Source organism: Garra rufa, chromosome 1 (assembly GCF_049309525.1).
Source record: "Garra rufa chromosome 1, GarRuf1.0, whole genome shotgun sequence".
Lineage (NCBI taxonomy): Eukaryota > Metazoa > Chordata > Actinopteri > Cypriniformes > Cyprinidae > Garra > Garra rufa.
Window position 1 is genome coordinate 12,780,279 of NC_133361.1, and position 25,306 is coordinate 12,805,584.

The 25,306-nt window shown below is 40.0% G+C and overlaps 2 protein-coding genes across 2 annotated transcripts in view; both read left to right on the forward strand.

Moving 5' to 3' along the window:
- Window positions 1-21,850, forward strand: part of LOC141330875 (E3 ubiquitin-protein ligase TRIM35-like) — a 28,815-nt gene extending 6,965 nt beyond the window's left edge. Inside the window, exons 2-6 of the mRNA XM_073835660.1 lie at window positions 4,069-4,164; window positions 4,357-4,587; window positions 4,665-4,687; window positions 4,769-4,887; window positions 20,657-21,850. Coding sequence (XP_073691761.1) covers window positions 4,069-4,164; window positions 4,357-4,587; window positions 4,665-4,687; window positions 4,769-4,887; window positions 20,657-21,144 — 957 coding nt within the window. The 3' untranslated portion in view covers window positions 21,145-21,850. The remainder of the gene's footprint in view (window positions 1-4,068; window positions 4,165-4,356; window positions 4,588-4,664; window positions 4,688-4,768; window positions 4,888-20,656) is intronic.
- The window catches only part of LOC141284469 (GTPase IMAP family member 4-like), a 480,107-nt gene that overhangs the window by 338,449 nt on the left and 116,352 nt on the right, over window positions 1-25,306 (forward strand). The window lies entirely within an intron of this gene.

The window sequence follows — 25,306 nt, forward strand, 5'->3', positions numbered from 1 at the left end:
GGAAAAAAAAGTTGTTTTTGAGAGCGGTCAAGGAAACCGTCACTTTGTCTTCTAAATTTGTGCCCTTAGGTCTTGTAAAATATTTTCAAATAGTGCATTAACGGTTCGTATAGTATTTTCATTCACGAATATATGTTTATCTCGATTTTTTTTTTAACCTGCAATATGCACTTTAAGACATCAATTTCACTATGGCCACTAGGTGTCACTATGGGACTGTTTTAACAAAGTCTGCACACAGGGTATCCCAGGAACACAGTGTTACCTGGACAATATCATTGTAACAGGAAAGGATGATACAGATCACCTCCAAAACTTACAACGGGTGCTGATGAGATTGTGTGAGTATGGACTAAGAGCCAATAAAGAAAAATTTGAGTTTTTCAAGTCGCGGATTTCTTACTGTGGTCATGTGATAGACAAAGATGGTCTACACAAGTCGCAGGACAAAATTGAAGCTGCATTAAGTGCACCGCATCCACAGAATGTGTCTCAACTCCGATCATATCTAGGACTTGTGAACTACTACCACAAATTTCTTCCAAACCTCTCCACTGAACTACATCCTTTGAACGCATTGTTGCAAACAAGAACACAGTGGATATGGTCAGACAGCTGCGAGCAAGCTTTTCAAAGGACCAAAAGGCTCATAACTTCTGATGTAGTGCTGACACATTTCAACCCATCTATGCCAATCAGGCTAGCATGTGATACATCGCCATATGGAATCGGTGCAGTGCTGTCACACTAGTTTCCAGATGGCACCGAAAAACCGATAGCCTTCGCATCAAGATCACTGACGACAGCAGAACGCAATTACGCACAAATAGATCGTGAAGCACATCGTCTGGTGTGGGGTGTAAAAAAAATTACACCATTATCTGTATGGTCAACGGTTTACCCTAATCACAGACCATCAGCCCTTGGTCTCAATCTTCAACGCTCAGAAGGGTGTCTCAGTAATAGCCTCGGCACGGCTGCAGCGTTGGTCACTCTTCTTGGGTGCTCACCAATATGATATTGAGTACAGAGGCACCAAACTACACGGTAACGCGGATGGCTTGTCGTGTCTCCCACTGAAGATGATGGTAGATTCATGATGGTATGGATCCAGCTGATATGTTTCACACCTCAGTCGTGAGTCAGTTACCTGTAGCAAATGCCACTATCCAGAGAGAAACCTGTAATGACCCAACATTGTCTAAGGTCTATGACATCACAGTATGTGGATGGCCAGCACACGGGAACTCATTGTATCCAGCATTCTCAGTGAGGAGAGAACAACTTTCTAAGTGTCAAGGAACTCTGATGTTTGGATTACGAGTTGCAATTCCTTCAAAATTGCGCAATAAGATGTTGGACACACTGCATGAAGGACATTTAGGCACTATAAAGATGAAGAACCTTGCCCGCAGTTATATGTGGTGGCCGGGAATTGACAAGCAGATTGAGGGCCTTGCAAAGGCTTGTCCAGGCTGTCAAAAGACACAGAATTCACCACATTAGCTCCCTTGCATCCATGGGAATGGCCGTCATCCCCATGGCAAAGAGTCCACGTCGACTTTGCTGGACCATTCAAGGACTCCATGTTCTTGATGGCCGTGGACGCGCATTCTAAGTGGCCTGAAGTTGTTCCAATGAAGACAACCACATCCGAAAAGACTGTTTCTTTGCTGAGAACAATATTCTCCAGGAATGGACTTCCAGAACAGATATGCACGGATAATGGACGACAGTTCGTCTCAGACGAGTTTCAGAAATTCATGAAGTTGAACGGAGTCAAGCACATCACTTCAGCACCATACCATTGTGCCACTAATGGCTTGGCTGAAAGATTTGTACAGACTTTCAAGAAAGCAATAAAGGCAATGGGCAATGACAACATCTTGATCCAACACAAAATAGACAACTTCCTTTTCATGTACAGAAACGCCACACACTCCACGACTGGTCATACACCAGCGATGATGTTCCTTAAGAGAAATTTAAGATCTTGATTGGATCTCATCAAACCTGATGTTCGTCGTGATGTGGTAAACAAACAATTTGCACACATGAAGGACAGACCAACCAGGAACTTCCAAGTAGGACAAGAAGTCTTAGCACGTGACTACAGACTGGAAAAGTGGCAACCAGGTACCATCACCACCAGAACTGGACCTTTGATGTACACAGTAAAGGTTGGAGATAACACATGGAGACGCCATGCTGATCAGCTGGTGGATCGTCAGACAAAATCATCACTGATTCAAATAACAAGGACAATGATGCTGTTGAGGCTGACCCTCCTACCTCAGTTAACTTGAACGATTCTGAACCGCCCAATGTCAAACCAGTTGTGATGATTCCAGTTGCACATGAACCTCAGAGATGTTATCCTGAGAGATGTAGAAAACCTCCACAAAGGCTTGATTTGTAGCTTTGTTGTAGTTAGCAACATTGTTTAGGTTAACTGTAAATGTTATACAGTAAGTTTGTAGTTATGTATTTCTTATTTCCTAGTATGTTTAATCTAGTCAGGGAGGAAAGTGTAATGTATGTACTATAGGCCTATGTCTCATTTCCTGCTTCCGGAACGCGGAGTAGGGAAATCGAACTTCCGGACATTGCTAGTAACGCTGCTGTAACGACAACAACAATCTCAACTAAGTTCACGTAGTGACCTGGAGCTTCTCTGACATGCTAGCGACATTTACATGTACAGCTGCTACCTAACTATGCTACCAATCTTGGGGCTCGTCAGGCAAGGTTTCGGAGCCACTGAGAAACTAAATATGTATTCCCACCAATGATTGTAAATAAAACAAAATTCGAATAACTAAAAAGGATGTTTTGTCTGACACATGTATTACACTTATCTCTGCCATATAAATACACTTGACTTTGACATTCAAGCTAGCTAATGTTAACGAAGGTGAGTCAGAGGAATTGAAAATTAATTTCTCCCAGAAGAACTTGTATCCCTTCCTAAGTTTGGACGTTTCTACTTGAGAGTGTTCATTTACAATCCGAACCACGTCGTCGTAGGTGACTTCAGGCAAGTTACGGAGAGACTTGGTCCAGTGGTATTTAACGGCCTCCGCCATTGTAAAAAGCTAACCGGAACTGCCGTCTCCCCACTCAGAGACGTTCTTCGATATTCAATTGTTGCGTGACATAGACCTATTGGGTATCTTAGTTTTGTGATAAGCCTGCCCTCTAGTGGTGACCCAATATAATGATGTACTGGAAATCACACAGTTAACAGTTCAGTATAAAAACTAACGTGAGTTAACACAGCAGACAATTTTGTCGTGTTATCATTCATCTGCCAGCACACACAACAGGGGCAAATACTTTTTCACACAGGCTCAGTTGGTATTAAAGGCTGTATCAGCGATTCTAGGCTGAAACATAAAGTGTCACATTCAGCTGACCTTTCTTCACGATCCCTTCACTGCCTGCCCCATAAATTGGCTGTAAAAAAAATGCCCCAAAAAAATCGGTGCTACCAACCATTCCACAGAAAAACAAACAGTGTTCCAACCAATCACCGTCAGGGTGTTGGTGTTGTGGATTTTCGTGCTCGTGCACGAAATGTGAGGGAAAGGAGAGCAACCTAAAATATACCGTTGTGAGATTGACCCAATTAAGACAAACAGACATGGCTCAATCTATGCTCAAGAAGAGGAAGAGGACCGGTTAGCACCGTGTCTTTGCTAAAAGCAGAATAAGTATCGGGAAGGCTATCGAGTGCTGGAAAGAACTCCGGTCTGTAGCTTTAAGAAATGCGCGTTCGTATTCAGGGGAGGGAGGGGCGAGCTGGCTCTGTTTGTTTGGGATCCGCTTCATCAGAAATCGCTTGTACAACCTTTAAGTAAGCATTATGCTTCAATAAATTTCACTTTTCCTTTTGCAAACTGTAATTACTTCTGAAATAATTTAGCATGAGATGTTCACAAAAACAGAAGAAATCAGGATGGGGGCAAATACTGTTGCACTGCATTGAAAGACCATTTCACTGTATCGTCTTTTCTTCTTTTTTTCACTCTAATCTGGTGTTTTATGTATTTTTATGTTGTTTTCAAGGAGGAGCTCAATACAGCACTGAAATCATTACAGGAGAAACTAAAACACAATGAAAATTTTAAAGAAAAGTTTGAAAAAACAGTTGAACACATCAAGGTGAGGAAACATTTTCATTCCAGCTGTAGGATCACTATATACAGTTATGATAATGGACTCCAGTTGATTATTTTAGTAAATGAGGATCATCAATCTGCTTCTGGATCCGTTATATGTCTGTATCTGAGTTTCTCTCAGATCTGAATGATGTGATTGATGGAGATGATTGAAGTGAATGTGGTTTGATTTCAGTCTCAAGCTGAGCACACAGAGCGTCAGATTAAACAGCAGTTTGAGAAGCTTCATCAGTTTCTCAGAGATGAAGAAGAAGCTACAATCACTGCACTGAGGGAGGAAGAGGAGCAGAAGAAGCAGATGATGAAGGAGAAGCTGGAGGAGATCAACAGACACATCTCAGCTCTTTCACACACAATCAAAGACACGGAGGAGATGATGAAAGCCAGTGATGTCTGCTTTCTAAAGGTCTGATTTCAGATCATTGATTGATTGATTGATGATTGATTGAGTTGTTGATGATCAATGGTGTGTTTGTTCTGCAGGAGTTTCCAGTCTCAATGGAAAGGTGAGTGATCTGCTGGTGTCTCTGGTCTCTCTGCTTCTGATCCAAAGCCACTGCAGTTCTGACTCCTGAATGTTCTTCCAGAGTCCAGATCTCACAGCCGGATCCACAGACGCCTTCTGGAGCTTTGATTCATGTGCCACGTTACTTGGGCAACCTGCCGTTCAGAGTCTGGAAGAAGATGCAGGACATCGTCCAGAACAGTGAGTCTGACTGCAGGAGATCTGAGCTCACACACATACACTAGAAATGATGCATGAGGGGGGATGTTGACATATTTCAGCATTATGTGTGAATATTTATATGTTTATATTTTGAATTAGGGATTATTTTTACATTTTAGCTTCAAATCTAATATGCACACTTATAAATAATTTTATTTAGGTTTTAGTCATTTTACTTCAAGTGCTCCAAGTTAATTTATTTCTATTAGTTGCCAAAACAACTTTTCTAATTTGCATTTAATTTAAATTGTTAGATTTTCATTTAATTATAATTTGCTTTATTTAAGATTTAATTTTAATGTAAAAAATAATATTAATAGTGTGACTTGTAGCTTAAGTTAACAGTATCAGTAAGATTGTTATTTGATTGCATTACTGTGGAATAATACCTCCTGTGTATTTATTTTTATGAAGGAGAGTTTTGATTCATACAATGATATAGATATAAATGTTATTTCTTCTGTATTATTCTAGTTTATCTCATTTGAATTGAATATGACAGCACTGTGTAAAGTTCTGTACAAAGGCAACATTTTGTATTAAAAGCATCTTCTGACTATAACTGAATATAAATGACATCATAAATCAAATGAATATCTCTTCAGTGATTGAACTTTCAGTATTAACAAATCACACAGAGAATAACTGACAGTGATGAGAGGAAAATGTCCAGCCTGGTCTTATTGTTTATTCATAGGTATTTACAGTATACGTAACGTTTAGAGGCACAAAACGTACATTTTTGTGCGTTTTTATTAATGCTAAAATTTACAATTTTGACGTATTTGTTTAAAAGTACAAATAGCTACACATTTTTTGCTAAAAAACGTAAAATATTTACATTTCTTTCACTTCATTAAGATATTTGTATCAATGCCTTATTATCATTTTATTAATAAGCAATTTAGATATTCAGCCCCCTTAAACTACCCCCAAACCTAAACCTAGCCATTGTATAGCAAATATGCATTTTCATCATGAACCCTGCAGCTCCACCACTGCTCTCAGTGCCCTTGTCTCCATCGTCGCCCGTCGGTCCACCAGCTCCACCGGGCTTCCTCGTCTCTCCGGCTCCGCCCTGGTCGGTCGTCATCCCTCCATCACCTCAGGACTCTGCTCCTTTGGCTGCGCCTCCTTACTCTGTCACACCAGCTCCTAAGGACTCTTCCCTCCCTCCGGCACAGCCTCCATCCTCTGTCGCTCCGCCTCGCCGCAGACCTCCGGATCTCCGTCTCCGCCTTGGTCGCCAGAGCCTCGGGCTCCGCCTTGGCCCTCCGGATCCAACCAGCTGCTCCGCCTCTGTCGGTCAGCCCCCTGGAGTCGTCAGCCCTTCCTCCACCATGGCTCCTCCCTCCGTCGGCTCCACCGTGGGTCATCTTCATGGCTGCGTTCTGGGTCCTGCTAGGTTCCTTCTGCTCAGGATCCCTCCTGTTTCCTCCTTGGCTCCTCCCACCATCGTCACCTCCTTGGACTGTTTTGTTTGCCCCTAGGACTCTTTGTCCCCCTCCCGGGTTCCGTCCTCCGCCGAAGATTTGTATTCGTTAGTTTTATTTCATGATGGTAATTTATTAGTACTTAAATATGTTTTTTTTTTTTTTCTCAGTATTTCAAAGGAAATGAGCTGTGTTCTGACCTGAAGCACAAAAAAGGCTCCCTTCTTCTTTCTCTTTTACTCCATCCCTCCCTCCCTCTCTCGCTCCCTCCTTCCTTCTCACTCACCCCATCCCTCCCTCCTCCTCCTCTCTCGCTCCCTCACTTCTTTCTCTCTCACCCCATCCCTCCCTCCTCCTCCTCCTCTCTCTTCCTCACTTCTTTCTCTCTCATTCCATCCCTCCTCCTCCTCTCTCTCCCTCACTTCTTTTTCTCTCACTCCATCCCTCCGCTCTCGCTCCATCCCTCCCTCCTCCTCTCTCGCTCCCTCCTTCCCTCTCACCCCATCCCTCCCTCCCTCCTCCTCCTTCTTCTTCTCTCTCTCCCTCACTTCTTTCTCTCTCGCTCCATCTCTCCCTCCTCCTCTCTCGCTCCATCCTTCCCTCTCACCCCATCCCATCCCTCCCTCCCTTCTCCTCCTTCCTCTCTCTCTCCCTCACTTCTTTCTCTCTCACTCCATCCCTCCCTCCTCCTCTCTCGCTCCACCCCTCTCTCCTCCTCTCTTGCTCCCTCCTTCCTTCCTTCCCTCTCACCCCATCCCTCCCCTCTCGCTCCATCCCTCCCTCCTCCTCTCTCGCTCCCTCCTTCCCTCTCACCCCATCCCATCCCTCCCTCCCTTCTCCTCCTTCTTCCTCTCTCTCTCCCTCCCTCCTCCTCTCTCAACCCCTTCCCTCCATCCCTCCTCCTCTCTCGCTCCATCCCTCTCTCCTCCTCTCTCGCTCCCTCTTTCCTTCCTTCCCTCTCACCCCATCCCTCCCCTCTCGCTCCATCCTTCCCTCCTCCTCTCTCGCTCCCTCCTTCCCTCTCACCCCATCCCTCCCTCCCTCCTCCTCCTTCTTCTTCTCTCTCTCCCTCACTTCTTTCTCTCTCACTCCATCCCTCCATCCCCCTCTCCTCCTCTCTCGCTCCATCCCTCTCTCCTCCGCTCTCGCTCCCTCTTTCCTTCCTTCCCTCTCACCCCATCCCTCCCCTCTCGCTCCATCCCTCCCTCCTCCTCTCTCGCTCCCTCCTTCCCTCTCACCCCATCCCTCCCTCCCTCCTCCTCCTTCTTCTTCTCTCTCTCCCTCACTTCTTTCTCTCTCACTCCATCCCCCTCTCCTCCTCTCTCGCTCCATCCCTCCCTCCTCCTCTCTCGCTCCCTCCTTCCCTCTCACCCCATCCCATCCCTCCCTCCCTTCTCCTCCTTCCTCTCTCTCTCCCTCCCTCCTCCTCTCTCAACCCCTTCCCTCCATCCCTCCTCCTCTCTCGCTCCATCCCTCTCTCCTCCTCTCTCGCTCCCTCTTTCCTTCCTTCCCTCTCACCCCATCCCTCCCCTCTCGCTCCATCCCTCCCTCCTCCTCTCTCGCTCCCTCCTTCCCTCTCACCCCATCCCTCCCTCCCTCCTCCTCCTTCTTCTTCTCTCTCTCCCTCACTTCTTTCTCTCTCACTCCATCCCTCCATCCCCCTCTCCTCCTCTCTCGCTCCATCCCTCTCTCCTCCGCTCTCGCTCCCTCTTTCCTTCCTTCCCTCTCACCCCATCCCTCCCCTCTCGCTCCATCCCTCCCTCCTCCTCTCTCGCTCCCTCCTTCCCTCTCACCCCATCCCTCCCTCCCTCCTCCTCCTTCTTCTTCTCTCTCTCCCTCACTTCTTTCTCTCTCACTCCATCCCTCCATCCCCCTCTCCTCCTCTCTCGCTCCATCCCTCTCTCCTCCTCTCTCGCTCCCTCTTTCCTTCCTTCCCTCTCACCCCATCCCTCCCCTCTCGCTCCATCCCTCCCTCCTCCTCTCTCGCTCCCTCCTTCCCTCTCACCCCATCCCTCCCTCCCTCCTCCTCCTTCTTCTCTCTCCCCCTCACTTCTTTCTCTCTCACTCCATACCTCCCTCCCTCCCTCCCTCCTCCTCCTCCTCTCTCACCCCATCCCTTCCTCCTCCTCCTCCACCTCTCTTGCTCATCACTTCTTTCTCTCACTCCATCCATCCCTCCTCCTCTCTCGCTCCCTCCTTCCTTCTCAATTCAATTCAACTGAGCTTTATTGGCATGACTGTAAAATAGTACAATGTTGAAAAAGCAATAAACAGTGAACACAACAGTGAAGTTATACAGGCATATAGTATAACACGTACACAATAAATACATAAATAAATAAATGCATAAAAAATTGAAATAAAACAATAGCAAATATAATGTAAATATCTACAGAGAGCAGTGATAAAGAAAAGGGGGGTTCAGCCTTTGTCCCTCATTATATGGCAGGAGGATACACACTGCGCTGCTAAGTGGATAGACTTTTCTTTCTCTCCCAAGATATAACCGAGTTTGTCTGTGTGGCTTACTTGCTGGAAATCAGGCACAATTTGAGCTATTTTGGTAAAATAGGCGTCTCTGATGTTTTTATATTTGCTGCATTCTATGAGGAAGTGCAGTTCATCCTCAATGAGTCCATCTGTGCAGCGAGAACACAGTCTTAGCTCTCTGCCTCTCCAGCTCTGCTTGTGTCGACCCGTCTCTACATATAGACTATGCTCAATTAGACGATACTTCATCAGGAGCTTTCTCTGACGATAATCTTTCATTTTGGTCAATTAAGGTGCCAATTGGTAACCAGTCTTAAATTTGTAGAAGTACTTTAGTTTGTTAATTTGTGCTATTTTGATTTGCCAATCATGGATGTATTCTTTCTGGGTTAATCTTCCAATTTCTTTAATTTTTGCATGTCTTAACAGAATTGTTGAATTTACAGTTTTTTACAATCGTTTTTGCACTAATAACAGAACCGTAATGTCATTTTTCAAAATTCTAGACACATAATACACAACCAATGATCAAAATGCACATTTTTCAAACCACTTAACACATTTTTCAAATGCTTGGATACAATACACATAAGCCAAAGATAATTTGTTCATTGAACTTAAATCACCTTTTCAAAATGACACAACTTAACATCAAAGTATTACTATTTCAAAATGCAACTCACACATTACATTTGAGATGAGTGTGCATTCATTTCATTACAAAGATTAAACTATCAGTTGATACATCTGCTTAAAATGATAAGTAACTGTTGCATTACCCTTGAAGCATAGCTTTTATGGAAAATAGTGCATGTTTCAGGATAGATCATTTGACACCAGTTACCACAGAATATGACCCAGATGGACTACACTACACTCTCAGAAAAAAAGAAACAAAACTATACCTTTTAGGGTACAAGTAGCTGTCACTGGGGTGTTACCAAGGGTACAATTTTTTGGGTACATAATTGTACAATAAGGACCCATTGTGTATAAAGGCACCTTTATATGTTTTGTTGCCCAGGAACAAAATTGTACCTCTGCAGTACCTTTTTTTTTTTTTTTTTTTTTTAACTGTGTATCTATGGATGTCATATTTCATTCTTTATCAGATATTGTTTCTATGGCCCTATGTACCTCTTTTACAGAACACATTTTCATATTCAACATTACTGAATGCAAGATGCCATTTTTATGTTATTGCTTTTGGGCTTTTAATGAGTTAATGGCTATCCTGGTGAAAAAAAGAATGTATCAAGAATGTTGGTACACAAACTAACCCTGCTGAAAAAAACATCTAAAACCAGCCTAGGCTGTTTGGCTGTTTTTGCCAGCCTGGTTTTAGCTGGTCATAGCTGGTCAGTGGCCACTTTTCTGTCTGGTCAGGCTGGGAAACCACCAACTAAAACCAGCCTGACCAGGTCGGGAGACCAGCTAAAACCAGCTACTTCCAGCTTAAACCAGCTAAGACCAGCCAACCAGCCTAGGCTGGTTTTAGCAGTTTTTCTTCAGCAGGGTACAGTATACTGTAAACTGTATACTGTACTCTGTTGTAAAAAAAAACAGCTAAAACTTTGATTCTAAATTTTTCCTTTAGAAAACCTATGCTGAGATTTATTTTATCAGTAAATTCCACATTCCAGTATTTCAATGATACCACTGTGTCTGTACTGTTCTCAGTCTACAGTATAAAAAAAAAAAAAAAAAGAAACCTGTATCACATATGTGACCCTGGACCACAAAACCAGTCTTAAGTCGCTGGGGTATATTTGTAGCAATAGCCAAAAATACATTGTATGGGTCAAAATTATAGATTTTTCTTTTACGCCAAAAATCATTAGGAAATTGAGTAAATATCATGTTCCATGAAGATTTTTTGTAAAATTCCTACTATAAATATATCAAAATGTAATTTTTGATTAGTAATATGCATTGTTAAGAACTTAATTTGGAGAACTTTAAAGGTGATTTTCTCAGTATTTAAATTTTTTGGAAACTCAGATTCCAGATTTTCAAATAAATGTATCTCAGCCAAATATTGTCCTATCCTAACAAACCATACATCAATAGAAAGCTTATTTATTGAGATTTCATATGATGTATACGTCTCAGTTTTGTAAAATTTAACCTTATGACTGGTTTTGTGGTCACATATTTTATACAACTATATTTAATGATTGTACTAGCAAAAACACATTGAAACTATGGGTAACTTGTGTATGGGTGATCTAAAGTAATGTTCCTATGATATTTCATTATAAATTCGTTTTTTGAAACAATGCTTCTGCTAATGCAAGGCTTCTTTAAAGATATGAACGCAATATGCAAAGTTTTGAACACTGGACAGCCTGTGTTACAAATAATGACTGTTTTGAGTTTTGTATCTAGAGTTTTGAAAAATTACATTACAGTTCTGTTATTAGTGCAAAAACGATTGTAAAAAACTGTAGTTGGTGTTTTTCCACTAAATAGTGCATGGGGTCACTCTCTGGGTGTATGCCCTGTAAGTAAGAGCACAGTGATGGTAAGCATACACTCTCAAAAAGGATAATTTTTAACACATTGTTTGTGTTATGTCTATTTTAGCACATTTTGTGTTATTTTGTGTTAAATGTGTGTTAAAAACGAAAAAGAAAAAAGAAAATATCCAACACAGTGTGTCCAACACAATATGTGTTAAATATCAGCCAATCACATTGCCGCTTGCGTCACTTCATGAGCCGTTGTTCTACTGAGACAAGCAAATTTCCTCGTGCTTCAAGTTTTCATCGTTAGGACATAACTTCGATGTGTGAAGGTAAGAAATGTTTGTATTTGCCATTATACGTTTTTAAAGTGTCTTTTGTGATCGTTTGGAGACGGTCGAGGGGCATTTGGCACATATACATGTTAGCCGGAAAACTGCCTCACGAATGGCCATGCAAGCTCGACGGTGGGAGCTTATTTTAACAAGCTTTACAGTTTCTTTTGTTAGATTAATTGTGAACAGAATCGCTTTTAATTAATCATTGTCACGTTGTAGTGCTTCACATGAGGAAATGCAATCGTTCGTCGCGTCTTTCTCTTTGAAAATGAACATTCGTGGTGCCATGTATTGTGCTAATTGCCCTAACGCTAACATAATCTCTGATGTTTAAGATTTTCTTGCCTTTTTAGCTATCGCTATTTTACAATATTCGCTATGTGTGGCCTATAACAAAAGTATCTTTATTTTACTCTTGCAGCTTTGAATGGAAGACACTCCTGAAGCGCTTGTGGCAGTTACTGACAGGAGACAAACGAGAGACTTCATCTCACGACCCTCACCATCACTTGTATGCTGATGAAAATATGTAAATAAAACGATTAATACTTAAGAGGTTGTCAAATACCACATTTTTTTATTATTTAAAGTACAAACTTTATAAATCATTAACAACTTTTCACTCAAGGAACAATTAAAATGTTGAAACGACTGTATTGTGATTGTTTACCTCTTTTTTTAACCTTTTTGAGTTTTCATGTAATTGTTAATAGCAGGTTTAATAAATGGTGTTTAAACTATACATTTGTTTGCAGTGTCTTTATTGCATGCAACATTTGTTAAAAAATAACACATACTTGACACAAATTGTGTATTTATAACACAATAGTGTGTAGAAAAAAACAACACATTTTCTGTGTTAGCTGGAATAACACACTGGTTGAGTTAAAACTAACACAAAATGTGTTGTCCTTAACTAGACACAAAGGTGTGTTAAGAAACAACACAGGCTGTGTTGTTTTTAACACATCCTTTTTAAGAGTGTATGTTAGTGTGTCAGACAAATGGAACCAGAACTTCGCTGTTCTCTTCTGGATTTCTGCTAGAAGGGGAAATCTGCCCAATTCTGCCCTGCAGCCAAGATTAGGGGCGTTTCTGTGGAGTCCCAGGATGTTCTTGCAGAACTCGAGGGGCTTTTATCCCAAGATTCATAGTTTAGTTTAAATTTGGGGCCCCAGATTTCACAGCCATATAGAAGAATGGGTTTGATGATGCTGTCAAAGATTTTCAGCCACAATTTAATGGGTGGGTTGAATTTGATTAGGGATTTTCTAATTGTGTAATAAGCCCTACATGCCTTATCAGTCAGATGTTTTATTGTCAGATCCAATTTACCAGAAGCTGAGATTGTGAGACCCAAATAATTATAACATGTGGCATGATTGAGAAGTGTTCCCCCGATTGTAAAACTATACTTTTTGTCAGTAAGGCGAGGCTTTTTTTTCTGAAAGATCATAATTTCTCCATGTTTATTGGTAAGGTCCAGTCTCTACTGTAATTTTCTAAAAATGAGAGGCTTTTGTGTAGCCCCTCTTCATGAGGTGACAAGAGCAGAAGATCATCAGCATACAGGAGGCATTTGATTTCTTTGCCCTCTAGGGTCAGGCCAGGATTAGAGGACTTATCAAGTTTTGATGCCAATTCATTAATGTATATATTAAATAGAGTCGGGCTCAGGTTGCAGCCTTGACGGACTCCTTTGGTCTGACTGAAATAATCAGTCCGTTTTGTCACAGATTTTGACACAACATTTGTTTCCGTTGTATATGTCTTTTATGATGTCATATGTCTTCCCTCCTATTCCGCTTTGAATTAGTTTTAGAAAAAGTCCATTATGCCATACCGAATCGAAGGCTTTTTTAAAATCAATGAAGCAGCCAAATATTTTTCCTTGTTTTGTTTGATAAACATATTTTTGTATAAGTGTGTGAAGTGTGTAAATGTGATTTGAAGTTCTCTGTTTAGGCATGAATCCAATTTGGCAATTGTGACCCTGGACCACAAAACCAGTCATAAGGTTAAATTTGACAAAACTGAGATGTATACATCATATGAAAGCTCAATAAATAAGCTTTCTATTGATGTATGGTTTGTTAGGATAGGACAATATTTGGCTGAGATACATCTATTTGAAATCAGAAATCTGAGGATGCAAAAAAATCAAAAAGACTGAGAAAATCACCTTTAAATTTGTCCAAATTAGGTTCTTAACAATGCATATTACAAATCAAAAATTACATTTTGATATGTTTACAGTAGGGATTTGACAAAAAATCTTCATGGAACATGAATTTTACTTAATTTCTTAATGATTTTTGGTATAAAAGAAAAATCAAAAATTTTGACCCATGCAATGTATTTCTGGCTATTGCTACAAATATACCCCAGCGACTTAAGACTGGTTTTGTGGTCCAGGGTCACAATTGTTTAAAATTTTGTGTTCTTGGATAAACTGAATTAATCTGTCATTAATGATCGAACAGAATAGTTTTCTGAGGTTACTGCTCACTGTGATGTCTCTATAATTATTTGGGTCATACTTCTCTCCTTGTTTAAAAATTGGGGTAATCAGGTTCTCTTTCCAGATCTCAGGAAAGCGTCCAGATTTTAATAAAAGGTTAAATAATTTTAGTACAGCAACTGTCAGTTTGGGGCTGCTGTGTTTCAGCATCTTGTTAGATATTCCATCCAAGCCACTTGATTTCTTCATTTTTAGGGATTTCATCTTCGCTGTCAGCTCAGTTAATTCTATGGACTTGTCTAAATGATTTAGCCTGTCTTTAATCGTGTATTCCAGGTTATTTAGTTGGGAGGTCAGATGTTTTTGGGTGGGGGTTGGTTTGTTTAGTGAATAGAGTTTTCCAAAATGTTGCGTCCAGATTTTTGGGTCATAGATTTTTTTTTTTTTTTTTCCTGAGAATGATGGCGCCGATGTGTGTGGCTGGCCGTCTGCGCTCTGTGTTTACTGTGCTGTTTATTGTTTGTCTAAGCTCTTTTTTGACTCAAACTGCGTATACACTTATAGTGTACGACCGGCAACAGCTTCTTAACTTAAGAAGTGCAGCGGAATTTTTATCAAACACCGTTCCAGAGGTAGATGATTTTAATCGACCACCTCCACCTGTACTGGCATCCATTCCTACCTGTTTACGTCGTACGCCATGGGATTTTTCCCGGAGAAAACGCCGCAGACGAAGAGGAAAACGAGGAGGAATTGCAGTTAGGACAAAACTACACCTAATGCGTTTGCCTGCACGATGTCCCTTCGTGGCTTTCCCGGACTTTGAACCCGTCGGCGGTCGTTTCGCGTCGCGGAGACTACTGGAGCCTCGTCAGCAATATGTTCGGCCTGTGATTCCGAGGGTTCTTCAAGTCCCTCCGAGGCCTTGGTCATCTTTGGTCCGCTTTCGTCGAGGAGGAATAAATCACAGGAATCTTCGTTCTCTAAATCGGGCAACTCAGCCGACTGGTGAGTCAGTGCAAATTAAGATGGCTCTGATAAACGCTAGATCGGTTGTGAATAAGACATTTATTTTACATGATTTTTTTACAACAAACAATCTAGATTTTTTATTTGTGACCGAGACTTGGTTATCAGCTGAGGATGTGAGTCCTTTTTCTGAACTTGTACCTTCAAACTGTACATTTTTAAACCGCCCAAGATCAACTGGGAAGGGTGGAGGCTTAGCATGTGTTTTCAAAAGCTGCTTCACCTGTCGGACTGTACAATCTGAGTCTTTCTCCAGTTTTGAGGTACTGTTATTTCAACTGAAAAGGGACCGAAACTTATTGATTGCTATTGTATATCGTCCTCCAAAGACAAACAAAGACTTCATCTATGAGTTTGCCGATTTTTTAAGTAGCATTGTTTCTCAGTTTGACAGACTTTTGATTGTTGGTGATTTTAATATTCATGTATGCTGTGATACAAATCCGCTTGCTAAAGAGTTTAAGTCTCATTGATTCACTTGACTTAGTCCAAATGGTTACAGGGCCTACTCACGCACTTGGCCATACTCTTGATCTTGTCCTGTTACATGGTATCACTATTCATGATCTTGAAATTGGGGATATAAGTTTCTCAGATCATAACCCTGTGATGTTTACCTGTTCTATGTTAAATTTGGCTGTTACAACCAAGAAGCCTATTCTTTCTTCGCGTTTGTTTAGCTCCACCTTTTGTGAGGATTTTGCTTCCCATTTTGATGAGGCATGTAAGCTGGGTTCTCTTGACTGTCCATCAAATAATTTAGATGTTGAACAGCAGCTTACTATGTTCAATTCTACGTGTACTGAAATTTTAGATTCTATTGCTCCATTTAGGAGTAAGCAGTTTAAACCTAAGGCAGATCCATGGTTAAACACTGAAACTCGGGCTCTAAGACAAGTATGTCGGCGTGCAGAACGTAAATGGAAAAAAGATAAGTTGCATGTGTCATTGGAGATTTTACGTGATTCATTAACTATCAAAGAGCTGTGAAAGACGCAAAATCAAAGTATTTCTCTGACGTTATATCTAGAAACTGTCAAAGACCTAAGATTTTGTTCTCCAAAATTAACTCTGTTATAAATCCTTCTCCTGATCTGCATTTCGATGACCCAGATACTGCTTGTGAATGCTTTTTAAGGTATTTTACAAACAAGATACATGAAATTAGACAGCATATCGTACCCATAAACTATGATCCTTCCTCTTTTCCGGTTTGTACTTCGTTTTTTAATGCCTTTGAAACCATCTCTTTATACTCTCTTAATGAACTGGTTATGAAGTTGAACCTAACCACATCTGGAACTGACGTAATTCCTGCACACCGCCTTATTCAGGTTTTTGACACTGTTGGGCCCTTTATCTTAGAAATAATAAATAAGAGTATTTCCGTAGGATCTGTTCCAGATTATTTGAAGCATGCTACCGTTAAACCACTGTTGAAAAAATCTAACCTTGATGTGACCGTTTTTTCAAATTTTAGGCCAATTTCGAACTTGCCTTTTATCTCGAAAATTCTTGAGAAGGTAGTTTGTGTTCAATTATTGAATTTTTTAGAGTCTAATGGAGTTTTTGAATCTTTTCAGTCTGGTTTTAGGAGACGTCACAGTACAGAATCTGCTCTTTTAAGAGTGTCAAACGATATTTTATTATCTGTTGATTCAGGAAATTCTGTAATACTTTTACTGTTGGATTTGAGTGCCGCCTTTGATACGGTCGATCATGACATTCTTATTTCTCGCCTTGAATGCTGTGCGGGTATTAAAGGTCATGCACTGAATTGGTTCAAATCTTATTTGAATAATAGAACCTTTTCTGTTAGTGTTAATGGATGTTCTTCCTCCAAAGCACATCTGACGTGCGGGGTTCCCCAAGGATCTATTCTTGCCCCTATTTTGTTTTCTTTATATATGCTGCCTTTGGGCTCAATTTTAAGAAAACATAGAGTACTTTTTCATTTTTATGCAGACGACACTCAAATATATGTGCCCATTAAGCAAAATGATAATGCTGGTCTGTGTGCTTTAACTGCCTGTCTGTCTGACATTAAGGCTTGGATGTCCAAAAATTTCTTGCACTTAAATGAGAGTAAAACTGAGGCAATTGTGTTTGGACCGTTATCTTTCTCTGGCAGTTTAAGTCAAGTGTTGGGTAGCTTAGCTGCTTATGTAAAACCATATGTTAAAAACCTAGGTTTTGTTTTTGACTCTGCCTTGTTACTTGATAAGCAGGTAAATGTAGTTGTTAAATCGTGTTTTTTTCATTTGAGACTTCTGGCCAAAGTTAAAAGTTTTTTAACCTTTGCTGAGCTTGAGAGAGTAATTCATGCATTTATTTTCTCTCGTTTGGACTATTGTAACTCAATTTATATAGGCATGGGTCATTCCTATATGAACCGTTTGCAATTAGTCCAAAATGCAGCTGCAAGACTTCTCACTGGCACACGTAAATTCGAGCACATCACTCCCGTCCTACTCTCTCTGCACTGGTTGCCAGTTCATCTTAGAATAGAGTTTAAGATTTTACTTTTTGTTTTTAAGGCTTTAAATGATCTGGCACCTTTTTACCTATCTGAACTTGTGACTGTTAACATAGCTGCAAGATGTTTAAGGTCATCAAATCAGAAACTGTTAAAGGTTCCCAGATCTAGGCTAAAACGAAAGGGAGACCGGGCTTTTTCCATAGTCGGCCCCAAACTGTGGAATAGCCTCCCCTTATCTATCAGGATGATTACTACAGAATCTCTTTTTAAAACAAAACTTAAAACTCACCTTTTAGAAAAAGTTTATAATATGTGAGTCATCTTGAGCTTGTCTTTGTTGTATTTCTTTCCTCTGTATATACTACTTCTTGTGCTATCTCATTCTATTTATCTGTTATCTGTTTTTTTGTTTTATTTATGTTTTTTTTATTGTCTTTGTTTTATATTATTCTTTTTTATTGCTGTTGTAAAGCACAATGGTCAACGACCGTTGTTTTATTGTGCTATATAAATAAACTAAACTAAACTAAACTAAACTAGATGGGAAGGTGTTTGGCCTCTTTGGATTTTTCAAAATTTTTCCATAGGTCCCAAAAAGAATTTTGATTGATTGCCTCCTCAATTTTGTTTATTCTTATTTTTATGTGATCAGTTTTCTTCTGTATTAGCAGTGACTTGTATATTTTGAGGGTTTGTTGATATGTGGCTCGTATTTGTTGGTTTGCTGGGTCTCTGTGTTTTTTATTTGATAAAGATCGCAATTCTTTTCTTAGTTTTTGGCATTCTTTATCGAACCAAGCATCTTTAGCTATTTCTTTTTTACATCTTTTTTTTTTTCTTTTTCTAAGGGCTTTTCTGACCACTGTAGAAAAGATTTTAGTTAATTGTTCAGTTGCTAAGCTGATACTTCTCTTCACGAAATGTTGTCAGGAGAAATAAGTCTATCATGTTGTCAACTTGGGTGCTGTGGAGCGCAGCTTCATACTGGGCAGGACTGTTTTTGCTCCATATACATTTTGGGGGGACTGGATATAGTTTAACTTTCTGTTCTAAAGAGGGCAGATGATTCACTGACCTGTTGAGACTGAGGACTATGTGACTGTGGTCTGATAATGGCAGCTGTGGCATCACAGTGAAATAATTGATTTTACTTTGGTCTATATCTGTGATGGCGTAGTCTACTGTGCTGCTGCCTAAATATGAGCAGTATGTAAATCGACCCAGGGAGTCACCTTTTATTCTGCCATTAACTATATATAGGCCCAGGCTTTTGCAGAGCTGCAGGACTTGTTTTCCATGTCTGTTAATTATGTTATCATGATTCTGGCGTGTTTTAGTAAAGAGTTTGTGTTGATGATTAAGTGAACATTTATATATTTGTCTCCATCTGAGCTGATGTAGTCCACTTCCTTCCCTGTTCTGGCATTCAGATCTCCCATTAATAAAACTGAACCTATTGATTGAAAGTAATTGATCTCTGATTGCAGGGTTGAGAAGATGTCTTCGTTATAATAAGGTGACTCATATGGGGGGATATATGTGGCACACAGGTACAGATCGTCATCTAGACACAATATCTCTTTCTTAAGTTTTATCCAAATATGTGTTTTTCCCTTCTTCATAGGCTGAATATAATGCCACAGATGGTCTTTAAACCAAACTATAATTCCTCCTGAATCTCTTCCGTTTTTAACATTAGGCTGTTTGATTGAGGGTATACAGAGCTCTCTGTAGTTTGAAGGGGTGTAAGTTTTGGAGTCTAAACGACTCCATGTCTCAAGTAAAATAATTATATCTGAACTATTCACATTTATTTATTTATTTTTTGTTATTTATTTATTTATTCACATTTATTATCTATTCACAATTATTTATTTATTTATTATTTATGTATTTATTTATTTATAAATTTATTTATAAATTCACATGTATTTAGGTATTTTCAAGCTCGGAGCTTTGCTCGTAAACACTTTTCGGATTTCCCCTCAGCTCCTCCTAGTGGTATGTTGGAGAATATTTTATATCAGCATAGATGTATTAGGGGTGCCATATAAAAGATTTATAGTTTAATAAATAACAAACAAACCCCATCGAGCATGTCGACATTAAAAGCTTTTTGGGAGAAGGATTTAAATACCATCTTAGAAAATGAAATTTCTGATGCTTTCTTAAAAAGGATACATTCTTTTTCAGTTAGCTCTAGACATAGGCTTATTCAATTTAAGGTGGTGCATCGTATTGACTGGTCCCCACTTGTCCACATTGTGTTGTGGAACCAGCCTCTCTGTTTCATTCTTTTTGGGTTTGTTCTAAGTTATTGATGTTTTGGGGGAGAATTTAAGTGTTTTTTGGAAATTTTTATTACAGCAATAGACCCCAACCCTTTGACTGCTCTATTTGGGGTTCTTGCGGAAAATGTGAAACTGACAGCTTTAGAAATGGATAATATTGCATTTTGCACACAGTTGGCTAGGCGGCTTATGCTTATTAATTGGAAGCAACCATCTCCTCCAACCTATCACCCTTAAACTTGAAAAGAATAAATTTGGAGTTCGAATGAAACCATATCATTTTATAAAATCTTGGAGCCCATTTCTGGAATACATTAAGGATGCAGGTTTTGGATAAAATGTGTTTTTTAATTTTTCTTTGTTTGTCTGTTGTTCCTCATCCCTTTTTTCCCCCTGCTTGTTTAGATGATTATTTGTATGTTTATATTATTGTGATTATATGTTCATAGGAATGTGGGTATTTAATATACCCACTTATTTGTGTATGTTTTATTTAATTATTTCCCCCATTTTCTTTATTTTGTAATAATTTGATTGACAATTGTGCCTTGAGATGCTTGTGTATTATCTTGAATAATAAAAAAGAAAGAAAGAAATGACTGAGCTGGCTTATCCAAAACCAGTGTTTTGTAGAAACACATTTTACGTAAAATACATACGGATTAGGACGAGTGTCATAATTCATAATCATCTGTGTTTGGTTCACTCTTGATCATTATATGAACATCAGAATAACAGCATCTGTTGATTGTGTCTCATCAGCTCCTGTCATTCTGGATCCAAACACTGCAGATCCATATCTCCTCCTGTCTGATGATCTGACCAGTGTGAGAGTCAGCAGAAACAAACAACCTGTTCCTGATAATCCAGAGAGATTTGACTGTTATCCCTGTGTTCTGGGTTCAGAGGGTTTTAACTCAGGAACACACTGCTGGGATGTGGAGCTTAAACAGAGTTCAGTCTGGACTCTTGGAGTAACTACAGCATCAAACCAGAGGATGGGATTGGATTTCTTTAAGACTGGTGTCTGGTGTGTGTGGTACGGATGGTCTCCAAGTTCTGGTTTTCGTGTTAATCAGGATCTTGATCGTGTGAGAGTGAATCTGGATTATGACAGAGGAACGGTGTCATTCTCTGATCCTGTAACTAACACACATCTACACACATTCACAACCACCTTCACTCACACACTACTGCCATTCTTCTGTTGTTCTTCCTCTCTGAGGATCTTAGCGATCAATAGTCAGTAATTGTTACTCCTGTAGGTCTGGATCTTCCTGTTTTCATCTTTCATCCCCAGCAAACATTGGTCCGACGGCAACATCATGTCCCTGGCCAAAAATAGCCGTGGTAGGATGGCATAAATCGGTAAAATATGTAACCCAGAACACTTCCTAAAAATGCTTTCAGATATGTTTGTACATATCTACAGTTCTCTGGGGTTGCATGTAGTGTTGTTTTTGGCAGCTGGTTTTAATTTTAGTCTAGTCTTTGTGTGAAGCTGTCGCTTTAGTTTTTATTAGTTTTAGTCACGTTCATACTCTTTTTAGCCTAGTCAATTTTAGTCGACTAGAAGTCTGAGCATTTTAGTCTTATTTTAGTCAAAATTATCCATGACTATTTTCGTCTAGTTTTAGTCAATGAAAATTGTATTTTAGTCTCTTTTTTCTTTTTTATAAGTTTATTACAGATTAATTCATTTATACCTTGTGTAAGTAAAATTACATTTTTATTTATTTTTATTTCTTATGGTTTTCGTAGCACAAGTTGATTTATTTTATGAATCTGTCCAAAAATCATGTGGACATCTGACACAAAAGCAAATTTTTCCACCTTTGACCACAAGATCTCATTAGTGTGCAACGTGTTGAAAAACTTTGAGTAATGAACCTTTTTATGATACAGTTGAGGAGAAAGCCTCAGTGCTGCGAAAAGCTTCATTTTCCCATCATTAATAAAAAGTGCAAATAAAATGTGTCATTTCTTCCTTTTCTCCCAAAATGAAGTGACGAGGAAGTGAGGTCACCTGCATCTGCATGTGATTTCTTTTCCCAAACCACTTAAGCACAAACCACACCCCCTACACGAAAACCATGCCCCACAGCCATGACTCATGTCTAATTTTAATACAATACCCAAATGGGATACACAAGCGTATAAGACACGAATTGTTGTACACACAATTTACAACTTAAATAAAATAATGTACAAAATAAATAAATATACTACTAAAAATTACTAATTAAAACTAATCGTTAATGATTACTAACGATAACAAGCTGACTGGCCAAACAATGCTTTATTTATTAAACAGATAAAATGCCATGGTACACATAATCAATATTCACAATACAATTCACAATTGCTATTAAAACTTAAAAAGGAGGCATGAAATTACTTTTTTTTTCTGTGTTGTTGCTATTGTTATTTTAAATATGGCTTTATCACCTGCAGTACTAGTCTATAATTCAAAAATAATTTAGCATTAACTAATCTACTGTTATGGTTTGGTGCTGGAGGGAACGAGACGAGATACAAACAAACAATATATTTAATATAATCTTCGGATTGAACAGGCAGAAACACAGAGAACATCCACACACGCAGGGGCGCTGCTAAGGGGGGGTAAGTTAGGACAATTCTAAGGGCCCATGCCTTTTAGGGGCCCCCAGAGATCTGCTTTTGTGTGGTAGGGGGGGCCCAACCTCATATTTTGTCATAGGGCCCAAAATTGCGAGCGGCGCCCCTGCACACACGTCATAACAACATTTAAGACTGACAATGAACTCAAGATACAGACAAACTTATAAAGGATGCTAGATAATCACAGGCATGTGCAAGGAATCACAGTAATGGGGGCTAAACCAAAGTAGACAGACAGTAGACGGGAGGAGACAATGGGAGAAACCAAGCCAATAAACAGACATAACTGTGACATCTACTAATTAACCTTTTTTTCCCCAAAATGGCACCAAACCTATTATTATTATTTTTTTTTTTAATATTTCTAAATAAATGTGTATTGCATATAAAATGATGAGGTGCAGAGGATATATAAAATGAATATATCAGCGCGGGTCAGTTTTAGGGGTTGAGGGGCTTTTTCATCCAGGTGAACAAGTAATATTAAAATTATAGACAAAGAAAATCCTTTGGAATAAAAATAATATATATTTTTGTGTCAAACAACATGCATTTTTCCATTTTTCTTTTTATTCTTGTTCTTTTTTATTTTCTAAAACTAATTAACCATTATTAAACATTCAGGATCAACAGATTAGATACACCCCCTCCACACACACTATACAAATATTAGCAACTTTTTAAGATTGAGAGTAATTCATTGCCACAGATTCTGACAATTATTGGCGAACCCTGACAGCCCTTTTCCCCCTTTTTCCTGTATATGTGCTGTAGTCATGCTCTGAAACAGAACTACTTTTTTGGGGCGTCCAGCTGTCAAATGCCACCTAGAACCAGTCTTAGTTGCAGGGCCGGAGTGGGACTCCTTTTCAGCCCTGGAGTTTCAAGCCTTAGACCGGCCCACTTTAGTTCACGACTGACTATATTAAAATGACGTCATTTCCAATTCAGTGCAAATACAGTAGCCTAAGTGTTGCTTCACAGTGAAGATTTATTTGAACAGTTAACACAATATAATGTTTAACAGTATCAGTATCTATTTTCTGTTAGAATTAGTGCTCATAAATATCCAAACCTTGAAATGAAAAAATATCAAATAAATACAAATGTATATTAAGCTATATGTATAAAATAAAGATTAAAATAAAATGTATTAAACTTTCTAATGACACTATTGTTATGAAGCAGACGGGACAACAAGGTAAGAATGATACAAGAGGTGTTTATTAATATTAGCAGCAGTGCCGGAGGTGAACGGAGATCCTGTGATGGTGAGTACGTGATAGTAGGAAGGTTTCAGAGCCGGTTTGGAACTTGATGGGAATAACAGATCCTTTTCCTTGTAGGAGGCGAGACGGGAGGATTCCAAGAACGATCGAAGGAGGTATACTTGAGAGTCCGTGAGTCCACCAACCTCCGCTGACGTGGAAGTCAGCTTATGGCCACCCACCACTGACGACTGGAACTGAGAAGACACAGAAGACTGGAACTGGAACGAGACAGAGTTCAGGTAAGTACAGTAGGGTAAGTATTTAGATGGTGAGACTCGTAGAGAAGCACTAGCAGTCCGCTTTCGCTAGAACGAGCCCGGACAATGAGTGGTGTGTGGAGAGTGGCTTTATGTGCTGGTGATGATTGCGTGCAGGTGTTCATTAAAGGAGAACTCCGGTGTGATATTGACCTAAAGTGTATTGAATCATGATACCGAGTGTGAACGTACCTTGCATATTTCATCTCGGTTTGTGTCCAGCTGTCCGAAATCTGGGGTCAGTTAGCCGATGCTCACAACAGGCTGTCTATGAGAGTGAACAGGGCATCGGAAAAGCCATGTAAATAAATCACTGTTTTACGCCATTTACGAGGCACAAAGTAGCTCCACACTTCATCGGTAGACTTCCTAGGGCCCTGACATTTAAAACGAGGCATTGAGAACTTAGAAAAAGCACCGGTAGTTTATTTACAAGAAGATTTATACAGACAGTACCTGGTAGAGAAAATTTGGTAGCCGCCATCCTGAACTTAGTCACGACAAATCGAGTGTCGAGCACCAATGAATTTATCAGGTTATCAACGTATAAGGCTGTAGTTTCCTTCGTGCTCGACACTCGACCTATCATGACTACATTTAAGATGGCGGCGACTGCTCTGTTCCTGGTGGAAGATGTCTGTATAAATCTTCTTGTTAATAAACTACCGGTGCTTTTTCTGAGTTCTCAATGTCTCGTTTTAAATGTCAGGGCCCTTGGAAGTCTACCGATGAAGTGTGGAGCTACTTTGTGCCTCGTAAATGGCGTAAAACAGTGATTTATTTACATGGCTTTTCCGATGCCCTGTTCACTCTCATAGACAGCCTGTTGTGAGCATCGGCTAACTGACCCCAGATTTCGGACAGCTGGACACAAACCGAGATGAAATATGCAAGGTACGTTTACACTCGGTATCATGATTCAATACACTTTAGGTCAAAATCACACCGGAGTTCTCCTTTAATCAATACTCAGGTGACGGTGATCTGGGAGTGATTGTGGGTGCAGAACCTGACCAATCCGTGACACTACCCCCCTCCCCAGGGCCCGCTCCCGAGGGCCGAAGTCTCTTGCGCCGTGGTGGTCTACCTCGTCCTCGGGGTGCAGGGAACTCAGGATGACTAGCGTGGAACTCCTCAGTGAGCGTGGGATCTAGGATGTCGTCTCTTGGGACCCATGACCTCTCCTCTGGTCCATAACCCTCCCAGTCTACCAGGTACTCGAGTAGACCACCACGACGACG